Below are 22,623 nucleotides of genomic sequence, written 5' to 3'. Positions count from 1 at the left end.
GCAATGGGCCAAGCTGGAGTTAGCAATGGGCCAAGCTGGAGTTGGCAATGGGCCAAGCTGGAGATAGCAATGGGATAGCCACATCAATGGGCCAGGCTAGAGATAGCAATGGGATAGCCACAGTCATAGGCCAGACTGGCGATAGTAATGGGATAGCCACAGTCATAGGCCAGACTGGCGATAGTAATGGCATAGCTGCAGCAATGGGTCAGGCTGCAGATAGTAATGGGATAGCCACAGCAATGGGCCAAGCTGGAGTTAGCAATGGGATAGCCACAGTGATGGACCAGACTGGAGATAGCCATGGGATCGCCGCAGTCATGGGCCAGGCTGGATATAGGGGTCGTCACAGCTATGAGCCAGATTGGAGATAGCAATGGCATAGCTGCAGCAATGGGTCAGGCTGCAGATAGTAATGGGATAGCCACAGCAATGGGCCAAGCTGGAGTTAGCAATGGGATAGCCACAGTGATGGACCAGACTGGAGATAGCTATGGGATCGCCGCAGTCATGGGCCAGGCTGGATATAGGGATAGTCACAGCTATGAGCCAGATTGGAGATAGCAATGGCATAGCTGCAGCAATGGGTCAGGCTGCAGATAGTAATGGGATAGCCACAGCAATGGGCCAAGCTGGAGTTAGCAATGGGCCAAGCTGGAAATAGAAATGGGTCAAGCTGGAGATAAAAATGCGATAGTCACAGCTTTGTGCCAGGCTGGAGATGGCAATGGGATATCTGCAGCAATGGGCCAAGCTGGAGATAGCAATGGGATAGTCACATCAATGGGCCAGACTAGAGATAGCAATGGGATAGCCACAGTCATAGGCCAGACTGGAGATAGCAATGGGATAGTCACAGCTATGGCTCAGGTCAGAATGGAGATAGCAATGGGATAGCCACATCAATGGGCCAGGCTAGAGATAGCAATGGGATAGCCACAGCAATGGGCCAGACTGGAGTTAGCAATGGGTCAGGCTGGAGATAGCAATGGGATAGCCACAGAAATGGCTCAGGTCAGACTGGAGATAGCAATGGGATAGCTGCAGCAATGGGTCAGGCTGGAGATAGCAATGGTATAGCCACAGAAATGGCTCAGGTCAGACTGGAGATGGCAATGGGATAGCTGCAGCAATGGGTCAGACTGGAGATAGCAATGGGATAGCCACATCAATGGGACAGGCTAGAGATAGCAATGGAATAGCCACAGTCATAGGCCAGACTGGAGATAGCAATGGGATAGTCACAGCTATGGCTCAGGTCAGACTGGAGATAGCAATGGGATAGCCACATCAATGGGCCAGGCTAGAGATAGCAATGGGATAGCCACAGCAATGGGCCAGACTGGAGTTAGCAATGGGTCAGGCTGGAGATAGCAATGGGATAGCCACAGAAATGGCTCAGGTCAGACTGGAGATAGCAATGGGATAGCTGCAGCAATGGGTCAGACTGGAGATAGCAATGGGATAGCTACAGAAATGGCTCAGGTCAGACTGGAGATAGCAATGGGATAGCTGCAGCAATGGGTCAGACTGGAGATAGCAATGGGATAGCTGCAGAAATGGGTCAGACTGGAGATAGCAATGGGATAGCCACAGAAATGGCTCAGGTCAGACTGGAGATAGCAATGGGATAGCCACATCAATGGGCCAGGCTAGAGATAGCAATGGGATAGCCACAGCAATGGGCCAGACTGGAGTTCGCAATGGGTCAGGCTGGAGATAGCAATGGGATAGCTGCAGCAATGGGTCAGACTGGAGATAGCAATGGGATTTTTTTTTTTTTTTTTTTTTTTGTATACAAGATCGAGGCTCGTGAAAGAGCGAACATTAATCACACAGAAAGACAAACCGACACATAAAACATATAACATCGGGAGCGGTAGACAAGATGGGGAGAGAGGGGGAAGGACACAAACACAACATTTGAGAGCAGGGACCGAGAGACATGGAGACATCGAGAGATCTGAGAGAGGGCGAGGGCTTTGGGGGGGGGGCATGGGAAGAGGGTGGTGGGAGAGGTATAAAACATATGGACACTGCCAGGACCTCCAGCAAAGAAGTTTGAATTTCAAACAAGGTGGATCTGGGGTGAATTAGCGGGAGTAGAAAAGATCAAGGTTTTGGATGGGGGAAGATAAGAGATGGTGGTGAACAGCTGTTTTAAAGACCTGGAGGGAGGAGTGGGATTGAAGGGAGTGAGGGAGTTTGTTCCAGAGGCGGGAGAAAAGAGGAATGAAAGAGTGAAGGTGAGCAGAGAGCCGAGATTTCGGCAGTTTAATCATCAGAGGGTTGCTGGCAGATCTTGTGCGACCTGTAGGAATATTTGGGGGACAGAGCACAGAGAGAGCTGGGGGTGCAAGGCCGGAGAGGAGTCGGTAGAAGACAGAAAGACCACCTACCTGCCTGCGGTGAGTGAGTGAAAGGCCCTCAGAGATAGCTTCATCACGGGAGATTCCAATAATTCTGAAAGCTTTGGAAATGGCTCAGGAAATGATGGAATGATGGAATGCTCAGGAATAGCCACAGAAATGGCTCAGGTCAGACTGGAGATAGCAATGGGATAGCCACATCAATGGGCCAGGCTAGAGATAGCAATGCGATAGCCACAGCAATGGGCCAGACTGGAGTTAGCAATGGGTCAGGCTGGAGATAGCAATGGGATAGCTGCAGCAATGGGTCAGACTGGAGATAGCAATGGGATAGCCACAGAAATGGCTCAGGTCAGACTGGAGATAGCAATGGGATAGCCACATCAATAGGCCAGGCTAGAGATAGCAATGGGATAGCCACAGAAATGGCTCAGGTCAGACTGGAGATGGCAATGGGATAGCTGCAGCAATGGGTCAGACTGGAGATAGCAATGGGATAGTCACAGAAATGACTCAGGTCAGACTGGAGATAGCAATGGGATAGCTGTAGCAATGGGCCAGACTGGAGATAGCAATGGGATAGCCACAGCAATGGGCCAGAGTGGAGTTAGCAATGGGTCAGGCTGGAGATAGCAATGGGATAGCCACAGCAATGGGCCAGACTGGAGTTAGCAATGGGTCAGGCTGGAGATAGCAATGGGATAGCCACAGAAATGGCTCAGGTCAGACTGGAGATAGCAATGGGATAGCTGCAGCAATGGGTCAGACTGGAGATGGCAATGGGATAGCTGCAGCAATGGGTCAGACTGGAGATAGCAATGGGATAGCCACATCAATGGGCCAGGCTAGAGATAGCAATGGGATAGCCACATCAATGGGCCAGGCTAGAGATAGCAATGGGATAGCCACATCAATGGCTCAGGTCAGACTGGAGATGGCAATGGGATAGCTGCAGCAATGGGTCAGGTCAGACTGGAGATGGCAATGGGATAGCCACAGAAATGGCTCAGGTCAGACTGGAGATGGCAATGGGATAGCTGCAGCAATGGGTCAGACTGGAGATAGCAATGGGATAGTCACAGAAATGGCTCAGGTCAGACTGGAGATAGCAATGGGATAGCTGTAGCAATGGGCCAGACTGGAGATGGCAATGGGATAGCTGCAGCAATGGGTCAGACTGGAGATAGCAATGGGATAGCTGCAGCAATGGGTCAGACTGGAGATAGCAATGGGATAGCTGCAGCAATGGGTCAGACTGGAGATGGCGATGGGTTAGCTACACGGACACACAGGTAGTCTCTGGTTAGTTACATTCATGGGACATGCTGAAGATAGTAATAGGATAGCTAAAACCACAGGCCATATTTGGCTGGAGATTGCCATTGGCCTCGTCAAAGATGACAGCATGGAATGAGGGATTGCTGGAAGGAACGTAAAAAGGCTACTGACAACAGTGTACAGTCAGAGAGCAGCAAGAACAGCTGGCTCTAGCCCAGTGCAGGGAATTAACAAGCACCCAGGCACAGCCATCTGAACACATACACATACTACACGTGTTTCCAATCAGTTCTGGGCTTCGCTCGACCAAAGAGACCACACCGACTCTCTGTGTGAATCAAACGCCACCACGGCCAGCCGAGGACACTGAATGGACTTCATTTGAGCTAACTACGGGCGGGCATGCTGCTGCTCGAAAATGCCATACACTGTTCTGCTTTTCGCAGCTAAAGTTTATAATGAAACCATTTGGATATCGCATGTCCCTCAAACAACAAAGAAAGGAAAGGGAAAAAAGAAAAATGCCACAAACCAAACGACTATTGTGTGACTAGCGTTGCCTTACAAGTCATAATGTTGCAATGGAGGCTTTAAAACATGAAGATACCTTGCACATGTTTGTTTCAGCATCAAAATGCATCATCAAAGTTTATGCATCATCAAAAACATTTTTAAATCCAATTTAAAATATGAAATAAAAGGGGAAAGAACTGTACTGTAGAAACAAGTGTGTGCGCGCACACACACACACACACACACACACACACACACACACACACACACACACACACACACACACACACACACACACACACACACACACACACACACACACACACATACACACACACACACACACCAGTTGTACCTCAACTTTAATGTAATTTAAAGGATTGCTTTAAATTATGTTCATGTCACAACATCCTATATTTGGGACATACAACACAATATTCAACACAACACATACACCAACTTTGGATTGACCTTTCGTGTTGTGCAATGGTGGTCAAGATGGTCAATAAGTGGTAAAGACTGGCAATTCGTGAACTGGCACAGAAATCAAACTTGTAAAATTCTGCCTCAATTTTTTTTCCCCACACAAATAAAGCCCAATTTACATTTGAGACATTGGAGTATTCAGTCGGCGGACCCATCAAGTGGAGGAGATGAAGGTAAGAATGGGAATGGGTTGGTTCCATGTTCTGCGGGTGGAAAGCTGGTGTTGTGGGTCTCTGAGACAAGATAAGTTGTTGCTCAAATCTTTCCTCCCACTGACTATATCTACAACCGTTATCTCCTGTGAGAGGCAAACAGGCTCCAGTGGGCTGGCTGCAAGGTGGCAGAGTGGCATCCGGACATGTCGCAACAACTGCCAGCCATGACCAAGAGGGGGGAGCATTAGTGAGCAGGGAAGTCGCAGAATTGATGATAAAGGCAAATGAATAAGCGCATTAAATGAATGAAGCACGTGTGCTAATGTATAAAATACACATGTGTATTTATTTTCTTGTTGATAAGAGCATTGTCTTCCCCTTCAATGAACCCGCTCCTCTTTAGTTGCAGCACCTCCTGTTAAATGAGTCTGTTGGACCGGCAATCAATTGATGTTCACAGGGAAGAGGTCATGGCAAGGAATATTTTTCAAATTAGATACATACCAAAAGAGGGACATTGTCTTTCATGAACTTTGGATGGTGGGGGGGGGGGGGGTTGATTGTGGGGGGTGGGTGGGTGGTGGGGGTGGAGTGTTTGTTTTCACCACAACTTCTTTCTTTTTTTTCTTTTTTCTCTCTCTCTCTCTCTCTGGGTTATACTTCCAGACACAAACAAGTCCCTGGTTCTGCTTCCATCTTTTTTATTTAATTATTTCATTATACCGCACTTCATCAACTGCCTGCATTATTCCCTTCACAAAGTATGATCATACTCATCTTTGCAATGATCTATGTGGAATACTTCAAAACAAACGCTGGCCTAGGATACTGAATGGTGAAGAAAAATGGAGACTTGATGACCGTTTTCCATCAAGCAGAAAACTTTGCTTTGTGCCATCATTTTCATGCATATCGTGCAAATACAAAAAGACTTTTTTTTTGTCTCGTGTCTCGTGAGGACTCGAGTGATAAAACTTGGCCAAAGTGCTGCAGACGCTTGTGGCCTGATACGGTACAGTCAGAACGAAGTCACAAAGATCCATCAATGGGGAATTAGCACGCAGCTTCCTGTTTAAAATAAGTGAAACAGCTAAACATGATTCATTCAGCTGAGTAATTACACAAAAACAATTTTATGCTTTTTTAAGTAAGGTGCACAAGCAAAGACAAAGTTATAAACTAGGATCTAGGATCACAAAGCAGCCGTGACATGATATTGATAAGCCAATGGTGCGGATAAAAGTTGGGCGGCCTGTTTGCTGCTCACTCTGAAACTGCAGACTCTTTCCCGGTCCATTATAATGAAAAGATCGACCACAAACACCAGTTTCAGGCTCATCTCCTTCCACACAATTGGGCAATCGACCTCGAGAAGGGAACTTAGTAGTTTTGTTTTCTTAAGACAATCTTCAGGCTTTATTTTCATGGCTATTCGACATTATCCGATGAGAGCTACATGCTAACAGCATGAGTGGAGAAAGTCTAGCCAGGAAAGGTGGTGGTCTTGTATTCCACGGGCAGAAAGCTTGCCAAGCAGAGCAGTTATAGGCAGATTTTAATGCCCAAGACATGTCTAGGGACACACGACCCTTGTCTTTTTGCTCCAGATTCAAGGCCTGCGTACATTGTTGAGAAAGAAGCAGCAGCATATTCAAAGTTGAGTGGCTTGAATGAAATCCAAGTTGATCATCAAATATTACGCAAATCAAAAAAAAAAAAACCCTTCAGCTACGATGATGGATTCCACGGCTTTGTATAAAATTCACAAGTAAGCTAGCTGGCCTGTAATTGAGAGGATCTGTTTGTAATTGTAAATGCACACTTCTTTTGTTGTATTTAAGTGATACTGACCATCTTCCAAGCAAATGGCAGGTAGTTTAAGGTAAATGGTAAGTTGAAGAAAAACAATATACAGACTTGGCATTTAATATGGAATTTTTTTTGTGGGGGGTGAACTTACTTTTCAAGATGTCTTAGAACCAAAAGTTTATTGGAATTATGTTGAAATTATTCTAGATTTTGCTAATGTGACCTTTAAAAGAAACAAAAACCACATTTGACATTTCAAAACAAATAAATTGATCCTTAAAAGTGATGTAAACTGATATCGAACTCAATTCATGGACAGTACTGTGTTAAACTTCTGTACGTTTTCCAGAAGTATCTCTTTATTTTGCACATTAGCCAAAAAATTTTTTAACAAAAACAAAAGTTAAATTACGACTGGGATTACGGACAGTAAAATTACAGTTCAGTACTTCGTGTAACCCCCACGAGCATTCAGGAGAGCACGTATACGTTGAGGCATGCTGTTCACGAGATTTGCCAAGGTTTGGACAGGAATCGCTTGCCATGCAGTGACAATAGTCTGCTGCAATTCACGCACAGAGGTCGGCTGCTGGTCCAAGTGGTCGATTTGACGCGTTAATTCTGCCCACAAGTTCTCTATCGGATTCATATCCGGGGACATGGCAGGCCACTCCATATGCTCTACACCACGGTCAGCAAGAAAGTGTTGGATTATGCGAGCACGATGAGGCCGTGCATTGTCATCTTGGAAGACAGTTTCCTCGAAAGGCTGCACGAGCAAATGGAAGCAATGTTTCTTCCAGAATGGCCCTGTACTTGAACTGGTTCAGGTTTCCATTCAGAACAACCAGGTCAGTTTTGCCCCCTGCATGAAAAGCAGCCCAAACGGTCACCCCACCACCTCCAGCTTGGACTCTTGGCACTATACAATCTTTGTTGTAGGCTTCATGCACTTGTCTGCGCACTCGGACGCGGCCATCTTGACGATAGACCAGAAATCTAGACTCGTCACTGAAGATCACGTGATTCTAGTGTCCTGGCTGCCATTGACGGTGCTCTCTGGCCCACTGCAATCGGCGCTGGCGGTGTTGTCTGGTCAGGCGTGGCTTTCTCAGGGGACGCCTGGCACGATAGCCTGCTTGAACCAGTCGTTGGTTGACTAGCCTTCTGGATACAGGCACATTTGTCAGTTGCTGCCACTCAGCCCTAAGCCGATTAGCTGACTTGGTACGGCCATTGCGCTCTAACCGGTGCAGCTGGCGATCATCTCTCCTTGTGGTTCTGCGGGGACATCCTGGCCTCGGTATTGGAGTAGGGACACCCCTCTGAGCATTTCCTTTCAGGATCTTTGACACCTTACCTTGAGTGATGCCATACTGCCGAGCAATAGCACGCTGTTTCATGCCGTAATTTCGTAAAGCCACCACTCCATGACAAACAGCATTGTCGAGTTAACGGACCATCTCCAGAGGAAGCGGCAATAACTTTTGGAGACGTGCAGCAGTTGTTTTCCACTAATACAGAACGCAACAACCCTTGTATACCAGACTGTGAAGCCAATCATCAAATGCACCTGTCCGTACATTTTGCCACGCCACCTGTGATAGTGTGATACAATCCTGTTGTTGACTTCTTGCTGCGACAGACAATCAGTGACATGGTTCTTTTAACAAATAAATCACCGAAGGGTAAAAGAAACTCACCAGATTGATATACTGAGTTAAGAAAGTAAACCCAAATCAAGAAAAAAAAAATATTCCATATTAAATGCCAAGTCTGTATATACACTGTATATGCTTTTTTAAATAGGAGAGTGAAGACATATTTTGAAATGGAAACTTTACCTCTGTGGTTATGACACTAGCAATGACTGTGAAGTCCATCAAAAATCATGGGTGAACTAGAACGCCACTCAGTAGAGCGCATGCTCCCGCCGTGGGTTTAGTTGGAATAATACGTTTTGTTTAACATCCCCTCTCCCCAAAACAATAAATGAAAAAGAAAGTAAGCCCTAACTGTCAGAGAATTTATTTTGATATATCTCGGAATTAGAGGAGAAAAACATCATTTAAGAATAAAAGCTTAAATGCAGTAAAACAGGAAAAATCTTTCTCAAAAAAATTTCCAAAAATAATTCCTGGATCCGGAATAATATCCTGAGCTTCACCAAAAACTAATCGATTCTTCCTTTTCCCAAGGGCACTCATCCCACCAACTTTCATCCAAATCCGTTCAGAACTTTTCCAGATATCTTGTTCACAAACACACGAACATACACACACACACACACACACACACACACACACACACACACACACACGATTGAATGCGTCACTCCCTGGCGGGAGTAATAAACCTGAAAATCGCAGAGGCAGAACCGGCATTATTTATTTGGTCTGGGAAGCCCATGCGAGGTTTCCTCTTCTTCAGCCTCTCACAACCCTGGGTGAATATGCGATGTTTTTTTTAAAAGTTGGAATTTTGCCAAATCTGCTTTATTCGTTTGTTAATATACCTCAGCCATTGACAAATCTGGAACTAAGTCTTTATAAATTCATCAAATACTGACACCGCGAATGACATTCGCTGAGCTAAATGTTGATATCTCTTCTGAGGTAAAAATAATAATAATAAAAAACAGTTTTAAAGCATTATACGTATCAAACGATACATTTTATGAAACGGGGAAACCTAATACACACTTTGGTGGTTTTAAAATGACAGAGAATATGTCTTTATTAGAAAAAAAAAAAAATGAACATTGAAGACGGACGCTGCTAAAAAAAATACACCGCTCTAACGCATAACCACGAGTTTAAACTATATTTACAACAAATATGAAAACTATTTTCATATCACAATGTTAAATATAGAATATATAGAAGATAATGTTGAAAAAAAATGAGCCCTATCTTCCAATGGTAAAAGAATCTGTCAAAAAATTCCTGGATCCGGAATAATATCCTGAGCTTCACCAAAAACTAATCAATTCTTCCTTATCCCAAGGGCAATCATCCCACCAACTTTCATCCAAATCCGTTCAGAACTTTTCAGATATCTTGTTCACGCACACACACACACACACACACACACACACACACACACACACACACACACACACACACACACACACACACACACACACACACGGACACGAGTGAATGCATTACTCCCTGGCAGGAGTAACAAGGTGGATAGGGAGAGGTGATGATCAACATCTTTGAGCCAAATATCCCACATCAACATTTTCAGCAAAGTAAAGATCTTACGGTAACTTTTGGTTATTTTTGGCAACGTCAGGGCAGTTGCACAGCTTTGTTCTCGAGCCAATTTGACTTTATGCAAATATTCATGGATCACAGACAAACAACATACTTTTAGCCAAATACCCACAGTTATGTTTCGGTTTGAGCTTTTATCCACAAATATAACATCAATCATAATGTACGGTTTGAGTCAAAGATCATACCATGGAGGAGATACTCGAATGATACAACCGAGCTGTAGATTCAATTTCCGAGCTGTTTCACAAGTGAACAGGGCGACGAGTGTGCATGAAGGTTGAGGGCCACTGATCGAGGAAGATCCGCATGCTTGCTGGGTCAAAACGACAGATTGGTATGGAACAGAAATATGCCGAGACAGCGTGGAGGACCCAGAGTGCATTTGGCGGTCTTCCTCCTGCGGAGCCTGAACAACAGTTGAGCTACCCAGAGTGGATTGCGGATCAGACTCGATGGCATTCGAGCATAGAGCCACAATCATGGAGCACTCGATGTGCATACGCAGGACAGTAAGCTTGAGAGGTGGTCCTGGGGATGAAAGAGGGGAAGGGGATATAATTCAAATTAAGTCACCCAGCCAATAGGAGGGAAACCAAAAACAAATGGGAAAACAGGGCAGGTTTGTGAATCAATAATTCTTTAAAGTTTAAATATATATATATTTAAGGACTAAAAGTTACACCATTGCTCAAAGCAGTGGAGAGGCTGAAGCGATGCTCAAACTGCCACGGAGCAGCAATGAACAAATATTCATTCAACTAGACAGATGTCATTTGAGACAAACAATTGAAAATTCTCTAATTTGTGAAAGTCTGGCAAGTATTTACATTAATACAACTACCGGTGTGTATTTACATGCGTTCTATGGTGGTTTCACCATGTGGATAAATCAACATGGAATTTACAGGAGCATGTCAATGCATGATGCAAAACAGACAGGCCAGATAATCTTTTCTGTGACGTCACCAGGTGTGTAGTCTTGCACTGCCAAATATGGGTGATCCTTTTCAGCAGAAATTCAGGCTGAATGATGCAACTCTGATGACATCTCTGGAATGACGTTATAGTTGGGAGGTTCCATGCTGCCAATGGCAAGGGCCTCACAGGTTGTGGTTTTGTCAGTGGGTTATACACAAAATAGGATGTACAAACAGCATGGCACGTTTTGCACGTCGAGATAGACGCGAGTATACTCTTCAAATCTCAGTTAAGTCAGTCCAGTGTAAAGTCAACCCAGCTGTCTTAGTTTGCTGTGTTAGACGACGTGCCGCAACTCCAACATCGACCATTGCCAATTCATGTTGGTGTCCAACTTAGTGTTCAAAAGGCAAAGCGGGAAATTCTGCAAATGAATACTCCTTTCTGTCAAGTGGAGTCGTTGATAAAAGCAATTGTTGAAAGTTTGGAAGTCAAGCTGGAACACTTCATGTGAAAGCTTGGAACCGAGCAGTGACTATCCCACATTGTCACCTCCATTGAATAAAAGTGGAGCCGTTTCGAAAGTGCTTTGTTTGAAGCGGCAAGTGTATCCATCTCGCGCAGCGACCCTCCTGTGTGCCCTCTGTTCCTCATCTCAAAATGTGTTGGGATAATTCAGTAGTTTAAGAAGACTGGTGATCCAGACATTGCAGAAGGCACCATTGGTGCCACCTATCAAGCACGCCGAACAAGATCCCCAATCAGCAGTTGCAAATTGAAAGAGTCCCTTTGGATAAGGGTCGGAGGTGACAAGTGCTTGATGATTCGTAGCAGTTACAGGACAATGAACCAATTGGTCCTAAAGCCATTGTGACGTCTGAACTGGATACGTGTTGAATAGTGGAAAACTATGTACGAAAACATAGTACCAATAATAATAATACTAAAAATACGAGTTCCTTTGCAAGGAACCTCAACGTACGAGGAGGCTATTAGGCCCATAGTGCCTGCGCAATGGTTGTCAGCCTATGGTTGCTCATCTTTTCTCTATCCTTATTAAATGCTGAGCATCAGCGAGAGGAAGTAGCATTCACTCTTTGTTAAAGTCTTTGGCATGATTCCGCCGAGGCCAGGTTCAAACCGCCGACCTGGAGCACTCAGAGCGGATGCTCAACAATTATGCCACCAAGTCTCATTAAAGTTTCTCATGCACCTTGGCCCTCGCACTTGCATCTGACTCACCCAATTCTTCATGTTTTCTCAGCGAGGGGATGATCGCAAGGCAAGAACCCGCTCAATGCAGCTGCTTAGACCAATAATGCTGCTCAGCATCTGTTACAAAGTATTACAATGACCAAATTTTCAACAGATATCACCACAACTATTGAGGAAGCCTCTTCGTGGGGGTTGTACACAAGTCAGGGGCCAAATCTTCCCCATCTTCCCTGCTGCTCGGATTTATCAAGGCAGTGCAGTCACAGTAAGAGCGCCAATCGGTCCACATGGACTGGCCGTGTCTCTGTGTCCCTGTCACTCTCTGTGTGTCTCTGTGTCCCTGTCACTCCCTGTGTGTCTCTGTCACTCCCTGTGTGTCTCTGTGTCTCTGTCACTCCCTGTGTGTCTCTGTGTCCCTGTCACTCCCTGTGTGTCTCAGTGTCTCTGTGTCCCTGTCACTCCCTGTGTGTCTCTGTGTCCCTGTCACTCTCTGTGTGTCTCTGTGTCCCTGTCACTCCCTGTGTGTCTCTGTCACTCCCTGTGTGTCTCTGTGTCTCTGTCACTCCCTGTGTGTCTCTGTGTCCCTGTCACTCCCTGTGTGTCTCAGTGTCTCTGTGTCCCTGTCACTCCCTGTGTGTCTCTGTGTCCCTGTCACTCCCTGTGTGTCTCAGTGTCTCTGTGTCCCTGTCACTCCCTGTGTGTCTCTGTGTCCCTGTCACTCCCTGTGTGTCTCTGTGTCCCTGTCACTCCCTGTGTGTCTCGGTGTCCCTGTCACTCCCTGTGTGTCTCGGTGTCCCTGTCACTCCCTGTGTGTCTCTGTGTCTCTGTTACTCCCTGTGTGTCTCTGTCGCTCCCTGTGTGTCTCTCTGTCTCTGTCTCTGTCTCACTCTCTCGAGGCCCTGACTTTGTGAAGGCACCATCCTGGATGTGGGGTATCTCTGGGTCGCTCCTGTGAGATCGATCGGTTTTCTCCGTGCCGCGGGCTTGTTTGAGAGAACTGTCTCGGGCTATACAACAACAACAACAACAACAGATCTCACGAACAATGCAGAGCAAAACCTGAAGCCCAGAGGAATGTTTCTTGACCTACACATCGACATCATCGACATCTTGATAGCATGCTGGTCTACTGGTGAAGTAACCCGTTACATCATGTGCATTGAGTTGTCAACCTCGGTAGTTTCTCCTTTGAAACTGCCCTTTCAAAGCATAATTGGGTGATAAAACCAGGTTATAGAGACCTCAGATCAATGGTCTCCCATCAAGATCTGTATTCACCCCAACAATTTTCATTGTGTACAATAATAATCTGCGAGTTACACCGTCACGACATTTATTTGCACAGACGACATCTGCTGCAGCATTCACTCACAGGCCTTCTTCGATCTACAACACAATGAATTCCAAATTGGGCAATTACATCCACCAATGGTGCCTCCTGCCAAATGTGACCAAAACATCTGAGCATATTACAGGTTCATCATGCCAACGCTGCCTGGGAATAAAATGTCTCCTTTAATGGGCAGTGGCTGAAGCAGTGAAGCATGTATCATGCCCGTTTATCTTGTTGCACTTGATCAGACTCTGACCTACAGTGACCACCTAACCAAGTCAGCTGTTATGCTTACGTCATGTAATTACCTCCTTTTCAAATGGGTCACATCTACATGGGTAGCTAACACTCACACACTTGAAGCATATTCTCTTGCACTCTGCCAATCAGCATCAGAATAATGTGCTCCTGTCTGGGCCCACTCATCACACGCCAAGCTGGTTGATGTGCATTTACATGAGACCATGCATATTGTATCAGGAACTTTGTGCCCCACACTTCTACCTTGGCTGGCAGTATTAGGCAACATCGCTCCCCTACAAATCAGGTGTGGATGCGACAGCTAAACTGGCACAAAGTTACAAAACTCGCCACACCTACTGGGCACGTTGCCTGTCAGTATTGGATGGTGGACGTTAAGGATCTCACGGTGTCCTTTGCGAAGAGTAGGTGAGCTAACGCCGGCACCCTGAACCAATTACAAACTCCTGCTCTAACCCACAGGAGGCACTGCATCAGCAGCACGATTCCACCAGCAAAAATGCCAATACCAGCAGCCATGTGTTGCATACGAAAGGAGGAGGACTGGTCAGGATCAGAGAGCTGTCAAATGACACAGATGGAATTTCAATGCAGATGTGGACAAGAGCAGACGATGACACATATTGTTGAAGACTGTCCCAATACCAGACAAGTCGGTGGTCTGAGAATCGTGAACTCGGCAAACGAGGCTGCCATGGCTTGGCAAGATTTTCATTAAAGAAAATAAAATAAAACTAGAACGCCACTCAGTAGAGCGCATACTCCCACCGTGGGTCAAGTTGGAATAATACGTTTTGTTTAACATCCCCTCTCCCCAAAACAATAAATGAAAAAGAAAGTAGGCCCTAACTGTCAGAGAACTTCTTTTGATATATCTCGGAATTAGAGGAGAAAAACATCATTTTTTAAGAATAAGAATAAAAGCTTTAATGCAGCAAAAAAGAAAAAAAATTCCCAAAAAAATTCCCCCAAAAAATTCCTGGATCCGGAATAATATCCTGAGCTTCACCAAAAACTAATCAATTCCTCCTTATCCCAAGGGCAATCATCCCACCAACTTTCATCCAAATCCGTTCAGAACGTTTCCAGATATCTTGTTCACAAACACACGAACACACATACGCACACACACACGGACGGACACGATTGAATGCATTACTCCCTGGCGGGAGTAATAAATAAAGAATCAAATCTGAGGTTTGGAGTAGATGTCCTTTTCATTAACCCTGTTCAGCCAGCAAGGAAACTGCAGAAAAGACAGTCTGTGTACGTTTTGATTGTGTGTTTCACAATATCCTGATCACCTGTTGTCGAATCACCGAAGTAGGAACTTGTTTTAGCCTTATAATTTTTCTCTGAGTATCGATAATCACAATGACTTCCAGGAAGAAGGAAAGGATACAAGACCAATCACAATGAATTGGCTAGCATCAAACGTAAACCAGACTAGGTGGAGCAGACCCATAATCGCCACCATAAAGGTCGTTAATGACCCAACTGGGTCTTCACCCATAATCCTATGGTGGTGTGGCAGTTCTGCTGAGACTTCCTGAAGCTGAGAATTAAAATCCTTCATAATACTGCCTACCACTGGAGTGTCCTCAATAAAATTCCCTCCCCGATTGTGACTACCACTTTGATCATAGTGGGGAGGCGTGCGTGCTCCTGTGACCCTTCGGGCTTTGTGACCCAGCCTAGGCTGGATGTGGGCAAGCTCAAGGTGGAGAGGGTAGCTGAAGAGTTTGCGAGCAGGTTGAGTGAGGTTTTGGGGGGTCTGGATGCTTTGGGGGATCCTGAGGAGTTGGGGAGTGCCTTCAAGACAACCATCCTTGATGTTGCCGGTGGCTGTCTCGGAACCCACCGTCAGGCAAAGAAGAACTTTGTCTCTCAGGGGACGCTCGATAACATCGACCAGAGTCGCAGGACCAGGCTTGATGGCAGAGCTGAACTGTTCCAGGAGCTGAGGCATTAAACTGTACGTTCGCTGAGGGTGGACAAGGAGGCCTATGTGCGAGGAATCTGTGAAAGGGTAGAGCATCACTTGTGGCCATGCGATTCTCGTCCTGCTTACAGAGGAATCCGTGCATTGCGTTGCTCTAAGCCTGTCCCTAGGTGTTCTGCGATTAGAGCAGAGGGTGGTCCCCTCCCCCCCCCCCCCCCCCCCAACTCCTCCACTCCCCATTAACTGTGAACCGCCTTCACTTGTGGAAACACAGGCGGCGGTGAACCGGTTGAAAGGGGGCAAAGCTCCTGGGATTTGTGGCATCCATGCTGAGCTTCTCAAGACTGGGGGAAATGCTGTACTTGAGTTGTTGCATGCAGTTCTGTGCTCTGTTTGGAGCACAGGCATCATCCCAACTGACTGGAAGAAGGGCCTTGTTGTCCCCCTCTGGAAAGGGAAGGGTGATCACCAGGACTGCACCAACGACCGAGGGGTGATACTACACTCGGTGCCGGGCAAGGTCTTTGCTCATTCTTGAGAGGGTTCACTGCCATTTGCTCGAGCACCAGTGACCAGAGCAGTCCTTTACACCAAAGAGGTCAACGATTGACCTTACGCTTCGGGTCCTCACAGAACGCAAGCAAGAGTTTCACCAGGGGCTGCTGGCAGCCTATGTTGATCTCCGCAAAGCATTCAATTCGGTGAATCGGGATGCCTTCTGGAGGATTCTTGGTCTTTGTGTGGTGGCGCCAACGCTGATCAATCTGATCTCTGAACTATACTCTGGTACTGAGAGTGCTGTGAGGTGTGGTGGCTCCATCTCTGACTTATTTCCAGTTGTTACTAGAGTTCAGCAGGGGTGTGTACTGGCTCCCACATTCTTCAGCGCTTGTATGGACTGAATTCTGGGGAGGATGTCGGAGAGGTCAGGCTGCGGTGCATCGTTTGGGAGTGTCAAGATCTCTGACCTTGATTTTGCAGATGATGCAGTTATCTTTGCGGAGACGCTGGATATTCTTATGGGGGCCCTCCAGGCACTGAATGAGGAGGTGGAGCCACTGGGATTATGGATTTCCTGGGTCAAAACCAAGATCCAGGCTTTCAATGACATCTTGGATGCTGCTGTCTTGTCTGTGCCTGTTTGTGGCGAAGATGTTGAGGTCACGAAGAGAATCACTTACCTTGGCAGTGTTATTCAGGTCTCTGCATGTTGTGAGCCAAAGGTTGATAGACGTCTGGGTCGGGCCTGGGGAATCATCGATTCACTGGATCATGGGGTGTGGCGCTGTCGGTATCTATGCAGGAGGAGAAAAGTCAGAGTCTTTAAGTCCTTGGTGCTTCCAGTCTTGCTCTATGGATGCGAGACTTGGACCCTCACACCAAGGGCCAGAGAATGAGACTTAACTCCTTCGGAACCAAGTCTCCTTGGAGAATCCTTGGCTATCACTGGTCGGACTTTGTGTCTAACGAGTGGTTGCTGAGAGAGACTTAGATGAGATTTGTTTCCTGTATGGTCCGTGAGCGTCAGCTGCGGCTGTATGGACATGAGGCTCGTTTTCCGGACGCTTATCCAGCTCACCAGATACTCTCAGCAAGGGAGCCTCGTGAGTGGAGGAGGCCAACGGGCCAACCGGGTGCTTCGTGGTTGCAGCAGGTTGATCAGTATCTCAAGGAGATAGGGATCGGCCAGGCTTCAGCCTGGGGGATGGCCAGACGGAGGCCCCTGGAGTACCGTCGGAAAGTGGATGCGGCGATACGATGCTCCGGCGCATGCTCCCATACCTGACCTGATCTGACAATAATAGGGTAATGCTGTACCCAAAATGATGTCCTATAAATACAAAAGCTGATAAGCAAGCTGTACATAATATCAGTTGACATAACATACTAATAAAAAGAACTACTTAAAGTTCTTAAACTTAAAAATGGCATTTCCAAAACAATTGCAAACTTGTGAATTCAAAACTGAAGGTACCACCAACTCGTCTCGCTGCCCAGCAGGTATGAAAGGCTCAGGTCCGACGTTTCAACCAATGAGTAGTCTTCGTCCAGGACTGTGCAGTCATCGTATGTGTATGGATCTTACCAAGTACAACCAGCTTTTCATGCTAGTAAAATGTTTTTCATGCCAAGTAAAATTCTAGTGCTTGTTGTCCCAAAACCTTTACTCGACTGTGACTGACCTGCTCGTTCAGTGACCGACGTCCTGTTGTGCCACCAGAAAGCAGACGCAGATCTCTCCCTGGCTTGAAGCTGGGTCAGCCTCTCTGCTAGACACCCTCTGGATGCAAAAGTCAAGAAGAAATGCGTGTGAAAGTTTGAGGCTGCAATGTCTGTGTCCAACATCATTAACCTGATGTTGTTGTTCAGTTAACAAAGCTGACCGGAAATAAAGAGCAACATGAAAGCAAAATAAACCAGAAAGGCACTCGGTAGAGCGTATACCTCCGCCCAGCTGATCCCACTGAGTTTACAGTTTACGTTTTGTATCCCATTGATAGACCGGATCTGCATCCAGACCTGAACCAAAATCTAATCAGCTCGTTAATTTCACCTAGCCAACTCATCAACCACGTTTTGTCATAATCTGTCCACAACTGTTTCGGATATCCTGCTCACAGACAAACGGATGTGAAAACAATATGCCCGTAACTGCATTTTTGGGGATTTGTCCTTTTGACCCGGCCACATGGCCACAGGGGGAATGGCCAAAATGATACTCCTCTCACACCTTTGTGCCATGTGGTGATAATAACTGGTCAAGTTTGGTGAATTTCTGCACAGCTGTTTAGGAGGAGATAGAGTGACGGACAGACACACAACAACAACAACATGCATTTTAAAGGCCATTTTCCCTACTAGAGCAGGGGTTAGCCTTGCGGTCCGGTCCCCATGACAATCTTCTCCATTTTGCCCTATTTTCTGCATCTCTCCTTGTTAACCCCCTTGCCCGCATTTCTTCTTCCACCATATTTAGCCAAATCTTTCTAGGTCTTCCCCATCCTCTACTTCCTTCTACATTCACTACATTTTTGATGAACCCATTCAGCGCACATTGTACATTGAATGGAATTCACTCCGACACCCTTCCTGCACACAGCACACGGCCACTTCCCAGTTCTTTCCACCTCACCACATGCTTTACCACTTGCCATCACCTTCGTCTTTCCGATATTCACCTTCAGACCTTTTGTCTCCATACATTCCTTCCACTTGTTCATCTTTTCCTTCAGTCCATCCATACTTTCCACAATCAATACCAGATCATCTGCATACAACAACTCCCACGGTAAACCCTCCTTTACGTTCTGAGCCAGCATCTCCATCACAGCTACAAATAGTAGTGGACTTAGTACCGACCCCTGATGCACTCCCACCTTCACCTCAAACTCACCACTGTTCCCGTCCTTCGTCCTTACAGCTGTGCGTGCTCTTTTGTACATTGCCATCACAACTCTGATCAACCATTCCTCCACTCCTAACTTCCTCAATGCCCATGTCAATACTTTGCGTGGAACCCTATCGAATGCTTTCTCCAAGTCAACAAACCCAAGAAACAACTTCTTCCTCTTCTCCATGTACTTCTCCTGCAACTGCCTCACAATGAAAAGCGCGTCTGTCGTTCCTCTTCCTGGCATAAATCCAAACTGCATTTCGTCGATCTTCACTTTCTTCCTTATCCTCCTCTCCAACACCCTTTCCAATACCTTCATTCCATGCTCCAATAACTTTATCGCTCGGTACGAGCCACACTCCAGAGGGTCACCTTTCCCCTTGTATAGAGGGACGAGGGTACTCGGTTCCCAATCCACTGGAATGCGGCCTTCTTTCACCACCAGATTACAGATCTCTGTCATTGTCTTCACACCCCAACTTCCTGCTGCCTTCAACATATCTCCCACAACTCCCGTCGGCCCTCCCGCTTTTCTACCCTTCATTGCTTTTATCGCTTCCTCAACTTCCTTCTCAGTTATCTTCTCTGCCGGTCCTAAAACTGGGTTACTCTCTATGTTGCCATCCCATTCATTCTCTGTATTCAACAGCATTTCCATATATCTTTTCCATCTTCCTTTAATTCCATCTGGGTCGACAACGATTTGTCCCACTTCATCCTTCAAGCAACTCACCCCCATCACATCACACCTCTCTTTCGTTATCTGCTTTGCAATCCTGAATACTGCTTTCTGACCCTCTTCCGAATCCAAGCGTTCTCCGAACATTTTCCTACATGCCTCCTGCGCCTTTGCTACCTCTTTCTTTGCAGCCTTCCTGGCTGCCTTATAACATTCATGCTCTGCTGTTTCTGCTCCCATACCCTTCGCCTTCTGCCACTCCTTGGACTTCTTCCTCTTCTCGTCAATCCTCTTCCCAACTTCATCATCCCATCACGATGTTTCCGAGTGCCTCGGTGGTCCTTTTGTCCATCCACATACCTCACCAACGGCTCCCAACAGACTAGCTTTCATTGACATCCAACCACTTTCAAGCTCAACCACATCATCCTCGACCCTACTCAGCCTCTCTTTTAATGCCTCCCTTACTGTAACCTCTTTCAACCTCCACACCTTCATTCTCGGTTGGTACTTCACCCGCCGAGCTCTCCTCGCACCTTTCACCCTTATGTCGCAGACAACCAAGTGGTGCTGTGAAACAGCCTCCTCCCCCGGGATCACCTTTGTATCCCGGAGGTGCCCCCTATCTCGCCTATGCACCATCAGGTAGTCAACGGTTGTCGTCGACCCACCTGACGTGTATGTAACAAGCTTATTATCCTCTTTCTGGAACTGATTATTACAAATCAACAAATCAGCTCCATCAGCAAACTCCAAAATCCATTCACCTTCTCCATTTCTCACACCATATCCGTAACCCCCATGAACTCCGTCAAAACCATCCATACTCCTTCCCAAATGTCCATTCAGGTCTCCTCCTACCACAACAACTTCCTCATTTTCAACGTTTTCCATCAGCTTCTCTATCGCACACCAGAACTTGTCCTTCTCTTCATCGCTTCGACCAACCTGCGGAGCATATCCCGAGATGATGTTCACCAAGAGCTTTCCAATCATCATTTTCACCATCATCAACCTATCACTCACTCTAGTCACACTCACCACACTGTCTACAAACTCCTCAGAAAACAGGACACCAACACCATTCACGCCCTCCAGGCACCCTTGCCACACAAACTTGTATTTCTGGCCCTGCCCACCCTTCACCATTCTCACACCACTTCCCTTCCATCTCGTCTCTTGCACACAACATATGTCCACTCTTCTTCTGACCAATACTACCACCACTTCTCCTGATCTCCCTGTCATTGTCCCTACATTCCATGTCCCAAACCTCAGAAACCGATCTCCACTTCGGGATGTACCCTGCCCATATGTACTTGTAATTGTCATGGTTCTCTTTTTGAGGCAATGTTTTTTTTATGGCCGGATGCCCTTCCTGACACCAACCCTCTTAGTCGTCTCTTACGACACGCAGGGATACGGTGTATCTATTCTAATCCAGGGTACACACTGGGAAACGTTTAAAACATGGGAATTCTGGGGGGGGGGGGGGGGAGGGCGGCGTCAGCATCACGGCTGCGGTTTAAACATATTAAAATAATATTTAAACAAAACCATGAAAAAACAATCTGGGAAAAGTCTCTAAGTGAGAACGTGCATTTCAGAAAGCAGGAGCAGAGGTGGAAGAAAAACGAGATATAGGGGGCGGGGCCCAAGTCGAGACGAGGAGGAGAGCGAACAAGCACGTGTCCGGGAGGAGAGAAAGAATTAATGTAGAATTTTTTGTTTTGTTTTGTTTATTCTGTTTTCAAAACGCTGGACAAAGGGTAAGATGTTCGTGAGAGGTAGGGGGGAGAAAAGAAAATCAAAGAAACAAGCAAATACTATGAAGGAAAGAACCCATATTCACAAAACACTGACGGGGAGGGGGGAGGGAGCCCGGAGAGACCAGGCCGCGCATGAGGCGCGAACAAAAAAACAAACAAAAAAAAAACGACTAATTACACACAAATTTGCAACAACTACAAAACCAAAGCCAAATAGAAACACACAATAACACATACACAAAATACGCAGCGGAAATTTGACAAAGTCACGAACGGGAAAACACTCAAACTTTGATGCCGTGGAGAGATCGAAGCAAGCCTCGTCGTTCGAGGGACCAGAAGTCGGAAATCCGATGGACAGACAGATGGAGCCAATTACAATATCCCCCATTAAAACTAGAACAGCACTCTTCGACATTGGGAAGTTAACTGATATGCCTCCGCCCACATTATTACATCATTACACCACACATACCAAGTTTGATGCAAATTCTTTCAGTTGTTCTCAAGTCTCACAGTATCACATTTTTACCTGACATAACCTCTGACCTCTGCCATTTGATGCCAAAATATAATCAGTACGTCTTTGCATCATAATATATACCGATACGAAGTTTAGTCAAAATCTCATCACTGGTTCACGAGTTAGCGCAGTTACAGAATTTTGACCTAATGGGACCTCTGACTTTTGACCCCATACTTTAATCTGTTTATCTTTACATCAGTATACATACTTGTACCAAATTTGACTTGGATCCCTTCACCCGTTCTTAAGTTATCACGGTAACAAAAAACCCATTACAGAATGACCTTTGACCTCTTGACCCCAAAATCAAATGAGTTCATATTTACATCATAATACATACTTGTACCAACTTTGGTCAAAACCCCATTGCTGGTTCACAAGTTATCACGGTAACAGGATTTTTACTGAACATGAACTCTGACCTTTGACCTCTCGAACCCAAAATCGAATCGGTTCATCTTTACATCATAGTACATACTTGATCTAAGTTTGATTTAAATTCTATCAGCCATTCTCAAGTTATCGTGGTAACGAAAACCTATCACGGACGCAAAGACGGCCTCCAGCAACTTTGTCGGCATAAGAAAAAACATGGCCTGCATTGCCACCAACTCTCTTATTTGAAGATGTAGAGCTAAAACTAAAATACTTGTGCAATAAATGAGTAGCGTTTAATAAATAAATAAAAACAA

The 22,623-nt window shown here is 46.0% G+C and overlaps 1 protein-coding gene across 7 annotated transcripts in view; it reads right to left on the bottom strand.

Annotated features, from left to right (window-relative positions):
- SPIDR (scaffold protein involved in DNA repair) overlaps positions 1-22,623 on the bottom strand; it is a 118,427-nt gene that overhangs the window by 27,048 nt on the left and 68,756 nt on the right. For all 7 annotated transcript variants that reach the window (XM_068128115.2, XM_068128116.2, XM_068128117.2 and 4 more), the window contains 2 exons: positions 17,747-17,844; positions 10,080-10,422 (listed from right to left, as the gene is read on the bottom strand). In XM_068128115.2, the coding sequence (XP_067984216.2) occupies positions 10,080-10,422; positions 17,747-17,844 (441 nt within the window). The remainder of the gene's footprint in view (positions 1-10,079; positions 10,423-17,746; positions 17,845-22,623) is intronic.

Source organism: Myxine glutinosa, chromosome 9 (assembly GCF_964187855.1).
Source record: "Myxine glutinosa chromosome 9, kmMyxGlut1.1, whole genome shotgun sequence".
Lineage (NCBI taxonomy): Eukaryota > Metazoa > Chordata > Myxini > Myxiniformes > Myxinidae > Myxine > Myxine glutinosa.
This window is presented reverse-complemented; position numbering and strand designations above follow the sequence as displayed.